Below are 5,648 nucleotides of genomic sequence, written 5' to 3'. Positions count from 1 at the left end.
TATAAGTTAATGATCAAATATGTTCAATCTAAAATTAACTTAAACTCGAAATAATATGAACTCAAAATAATCTAAATTCAAATTGATCAAAACCCAAATTGATATGAATATATAATGACTTGATTTGAAAACTAATTCTCAAATCGAATGACTCAAGCTTAAAATACTATAAAATAGTCTAAAATCCAAACTCGAAATTACTTGAAAATTACTCTAACTACTCAATTGATGCATATCGTAAATTTATCCATTATCTCTTTTGTACCAAAACAGTTGATTCACAATAGTTGAGGAAGATAGTATATGATGATACATATTAAACTTAATCAACAAAGAATGACTTAATTCTTTCCATTTATAGTATATGATTAAAAAATTGAAACAACAACAACAATGGAGGCATTCAAGAGGAAACAACATTCTTCAATGCCATAAGCAGCGGCGGCCACGGTGAATGGTCAGTCCATTAACATTGCGATGCATTAATGTCCTTTTCATCTCCGACGAACAAATCATCAGTAGTTCTAAAGAATCCGTGTGCAAAAACGACCGTCAATCCGAATGTAATGCCACTCATGATATTACTCATCACATCGGTCAAGAAAAACACAGCGATGGTGAACAACGTCAAGACCGTTATGATCATGTTACGGTCGATGACAAAGCCGTAAATCGATAAAGGGTTGTCACGTAAAAAGTATTGTAAAAACCACGCGATCATTATGACGACAATGATGACCAACGAGGTTGGGTGGAAGAACAAAGTGAGGAGGAGGAGAAAAAGCACGACAATCACGTAGTTCGTCTTGAAAAACACGATATTCATTCTGATTCTCCGTACCGCTTCGTTTACATTCGGGGGTAAATTTAATGCTCGAATATTGATCATGTCTTCCCATTTTCTTCGTGAGCCGAGGCCTGATCCGAGAAATTCTCGTGCTTGAACAATTAAGCTCAATGACTGTTGTGGCAACTCAGCCGGAATGGTTCCATATGTTGTCATTTCTTTTTAATTTTGATTTTTGATATGCAAAGAGTTTTTGGCCTTAAGGGCTAAATGTCAAAGAAGGAAGAAAGATGGAAGAAAATAAACAAAAATAAAGGGAACAAACTGGTTTGTTGTTAATTGCTAAATTTGAGGTCAAGTTTTAATGGAAGAAAATAAACAAAATTTTGTTGTTTAATTTTGTGGTTTAAAGTTAACCCACGTTGGTTAAGTGTTTAGGTGAATTCGTTACATAAATTAATTCAAGATCTTATCGTATTCGTGTAATACTTTTTAAATGATGAGATCTAATAAGTTTAAAGTATGAATTTCGATATTTATAACATGTTGTTATTAGAATCGAATCCAATTCAATTTGACCTTAAAAGAAATTTATAATGAAACCCATTACTTTCAAAATCGGATAAGATCAGTTGGTTAAATCGATAATCAATACCAATTCAGAATAAGAGGTTAGATTGGTTGACTTATGAACCGATTGAACCAATCAAGTTGACGATTAAATCGGTTGAACTGATTTTTTTCTATTTCTTTTGAAGTTTACCTGCATTGCGTTTCTTGATTACTTTTAGATTTCATTTTGTGAAATCGGGTGATTGGATCAACTTGAAGATCACACTATTCGACTATCCGACTATCTTTTAGTAGATATATATATCTTGTAATTATATATAAATATTTATTATAAGTGGCATGTTTTGAGCTTGTATTTTATTGAGCTTTCTTCACTTCAGCGCCGTGCGCTTTGCTAAGTGTATGTTTGTGGTTGATAATGTGATTCATCATGGATTAGTATATGATGATATAATGGTTTGGACTTGTTTTGGGAAGCAGTAAGTATGGTACATAGAATGGTTGAGTGTTAAAGGTATATTTGGTTATTAGATGCTTGGTTAATGGTTAATGAATATGAAATAGTACTTTGATTGTTGATTTGAAAAGTTTTAGTTGATTAAGTGAATTGAAAAAACTAAAATTAAAATAAGTACAAGTGGAAAATAATAAAATAAAGAATACATTAAATTAAAAATAACTCTTAATTTTTTAAAAAATATAATTATCTAAAAATTTAACTCCGTATAAAAATTTCTCAATAAACAAACGTATGAAAGATTGAAACCTTTTGAAAGAAAAGAAAGGTTAAAACTTTGAATTTGTTTATTAAATCATTAGAAAAAACAGTTTGAAAAAAAATCAAAAGTTGATGATAAAAAAGGCTCAAAATACAATTAAAACTATATAAAGTATACAAACGTTAGTGTCCAAATTTATCATTAAGCCTTTTAAATTTATTGTTTACTTATAAATATTGATGTGAGCTTATATTCTGAATAAAATACTCACTAAAACAGATGCGTATAATTTTGTTTTTGATTTATTCTTAATAATCTGACATATCTTGATTTATTAAATTTTATATTAGATGTTATTTGATGATTTTAACGATTTTCGCTTTGTAACCAAAACAAACTAAAAGGTAAAGCTCGATATAGCAAGTTAGCAACCATATGCAAAAGATTAGCAGGTCAAGACTCGAGTAACGAAACTTGTGTGTGGTGTCAAATTAACAATGAATCCCTTGGGTTGACGTGCATAGAGAAACCTGTTGGAAAAAATAGATTTTTTGGAAACTTTTAGGCATATTCTCGATTAGTAAAAGTGGATATTTGAATAATAAAATTATGGTTTTATATTCTACTTTATGAGATATTTATAACGGTATATCATATACTCAAAATAATTGAGTGATGAATGAGAAATTGATGTTCAAAGCAAGTCACTTGTGAATTATGTTGAGAAAAATAGAAAGCATAGTCTCACATTAGTTAGATATCAAGTGTGGAATATATTTATATATATAAACCAATTAGGTGGTTATTGAACCTGTTTTTGGGCCGAGCCTAAAATTTTGGTTGGGTCTGACCCGACTCATGTATACTTCTAATTAACACTGCGTGTATATCTTTTTAGATAAAAAGTTTTATTATTTTCAGAAAAATAATATTTTAACGGTTTTTTTTTTCCAGTTTACTGTTCCAAAAAAATGGTATTTTTTTACTATTGGGCACGAAAATAGTAGAGTTGTTTTAAACTGTTCTTGCATTTTATTACTTTTTTACTCCTATCTATTTACCGTTTTATCCCTTCGTTACTAGTATAAATAGAAGGTCAATTTCCTATTTTTTACGCAGAATAGAAAACACAACTCTGTCTTAAAATCATTATAATAATTATTTTTAAAAAAATTATAATATTTATTTACTTTATATGTGATACATGTGATTTGATCCCTTCTTTTACATTTAGTGGTTTATTTCTTCAACTTTTGCATCTATTTGTATTGTTTTGTTGGGGTCCTCTAATTCAGTGGTGAGAAAAAGGGCCGAATCTAAGCCATTAAAAGGCTATGGTTCATTTTGATTGAAAAGAAAGGTAAAGGAAAAATACCCTTGTAAAATGTTGAGAAAAAAAATCAAAATCATATCTTAATATTTATAATTTTTATTTTATGGATACAATTTTTAAATTATTCATAATTTTTAATCTTTAAAGTGAAAGTTATTACTCGTTTTAATATGTTTGTATGTACGTCTTTTAGGTTTTTGAAAAAGTATTTGAGATCAGTTTATATATTTTTTCAACTTCATTTTTTTTGGTTTGTTGTCTTTTGCTCTCTTTTCTTTGCTTGAGCACTAAAAGTATTGCTGTTTCTTTTGAATCGATTGTATGTTGTTTAAACCGATTCTTTACTTCTTTAAATTGATTTTTTTGTTGATTGAATCGATTCTTTTTATTGTTTGAATCAATTCATTGGTGTTTAAACTCGATTCAAATGCCAACAAAAATAAATAAATACAATGGATTTCTATGAATGGTAGCAACCAATGGCAAGTATATTTTAACCTTGAACACAAGGGTATTAGTAGGTATATTAGATAAAGTAAATGAGCTAAATTCTTGAAAATAAAAATATAGGGATTAAATTCTAAATTTGTGAAAAGTACATATATATAGACTTATAATATTTAACCTTTATACTACAAAAGATTTATTATTAATATATTTATAATTGTAATAAATATTTATTATTAAAATATTAATATTGAATATTTTCAATAATATATGAAGAATATAATTTAAAATTTATTATTAAAATATTAAATAATTTATTAAAATAATAAAATATCACATGATTAGATATATATAATTAAATATGTATGTTTAATAATAAAAGTTATGATATTTTATATTAATATTTTAAAAATAAAATTTATTATTAATATAATGGTATTAAGCTTGATTTAAGTTAATTTTATACAAAAATAAAATCACCCATAAAGGAGTTGTTGTTTCCATTGTTTTACTATATATTGTTTTCTTGTTGTGTTTTGTTGTTGTTTTTTGTCATTTCTTTGTTATATTGTTACTATTTTATTTTATTTTATTTTATTTTTGTTGTTGTTTATATATTGTATAATTCTGTTTTATTGTTAATTTTGCTATCATTTTGGAGGCATTTGTTAAAGTTATACATATTTTAGTGTTATTTAAGTATAAAGACTTTTTTAATTTAATTTATTTTCAATTTGTTGAGAAATATTTATCTTAATGTTTTTAGTGTATTTGATGTATTATATTTTTAAATTTGTTTTAATATGAAAAACTTATATATAAATAAATTTAATATGGTTGGGCTGGGCTCGGGTTTTAGCATTTTTTATCAAATGGGCCTGAAATTTTGTTACGGTCCAGCCTGACCCATGATCACCTCTACCAAGTTTCCACCTCCTTAAAAAAATGATTTAGTTTTTACACAATTGCCCTCATTTTTCCTCAATTTACTGGTTTTTAAAACAATCAGTCCATAACCGCTAGACGTTTTACCTTCAGTATGTCGCCGTTAGAGAGATCTATTAAGAAGCCATCTTGCACACTCAAAGTTTAGAGTAGATGGTAAACTATTCTCCCTTTTTTTAAAAGGTTTAGTCGTAAAATATTTAGTCTCTTATTTACATTTGATTTGTTTTGACAGGTGTTTACGTGTGCAAGAAGGCAAGTGCTAACCCGTATGATCAGGTAAGCTATCTTTAAATATAAATAATCGAAAACATTCTGTACTTGTTTTTTTATTTTTATCAATATTTTATTAGCAGTTGAATCTTTTCTCGTCCTATGACTTCCTCCTTTTGGTAAAGTATTTTATAAGGTAGGTTCTCTTTTACAGAATATATTTTTTGTCGTTGATGATATAAGTTACTATTATTTGGTGTTTTTTTTTTTAGCACACTAAAATCAATAATTGGTGGAAGCAAAAAGCCCAAATATATATGAGGTTCAAATGGGCCCCTATCCTAGATATTTATGAAGGAACATACATCGTGTCCGAAAATAATATGGTTTATTCCTTTTTCAAACTAATTTTGTGTTTTTTGTCTAAAACTATTTAAAATAATATATTTTTATGATTGGCAAATTAACATTAAAATTCAACACGATAGTTTTGATGATATTTTAAAGTCGACCTTATGTAGGCTTTTTGTTGGCTTTGTTTTGGTGTCAGTTTTTGGAATTTTGTCTTGTCTATATACAGATCTGAATTTGAAGGCTAAACTTTTTTGAAAGTGTCACACATGCTGTTGAA

At 27.3% G+C, this 5,648-nt stretch overlaps 1 protein-coding gene across 1 annotated transcript; it reads right to left on the bottom strand.

Moving 5' to 3' along the window:
• Window positions 1-229: 229 nt before the first annotated feature.
• LOC108468367 (PRA1 family protein F2-like) lies at window positions 230-1,097 on the bottom strand. The gene has a single exon (XM_017769256.2). It carries the CDS (start codon window positions 1,001-1,003, stop codon window positions 467-469), a length of 537 nt encoding a protein of 178 aa, XP_017624745.1. The 5' UTR covers window positions 1,004-1,097; the 3' UTR covers window positions 230-466.
• Window positions 1,098-5,648: the final 4,551 nt, after the last annotated feature.

This window comes from Gossypium arboreum, chromosome 8 (assembly GCF_025698485.1).
Source record: "Gossypium arboreum isolate Shixiya-1 chromosome 8, ASM2569848v2, whole genome shotgun sequence".
NCBI classification, from domain to species: Eukaryota; Viridiplantae; Streptophyta; class Magnoliopsida; order Malvales; family Malvaceae; genus Gossypium; species Gossypium arboreum.
The sequence above is the reverse complement of the archived record's forward strand: the minus strand, read 5'-3'. Positions and strand labels throughout refer to the sequence as shown.

Coding starts and splice junctions, on each gene's coding strand:
- LOC108468367 (XM_017769256.2), bottom strand. CDS start 1,003: ATGACAACATATGGAACCATTCCGGCTGAGTTGCCACAACAGTCATTG.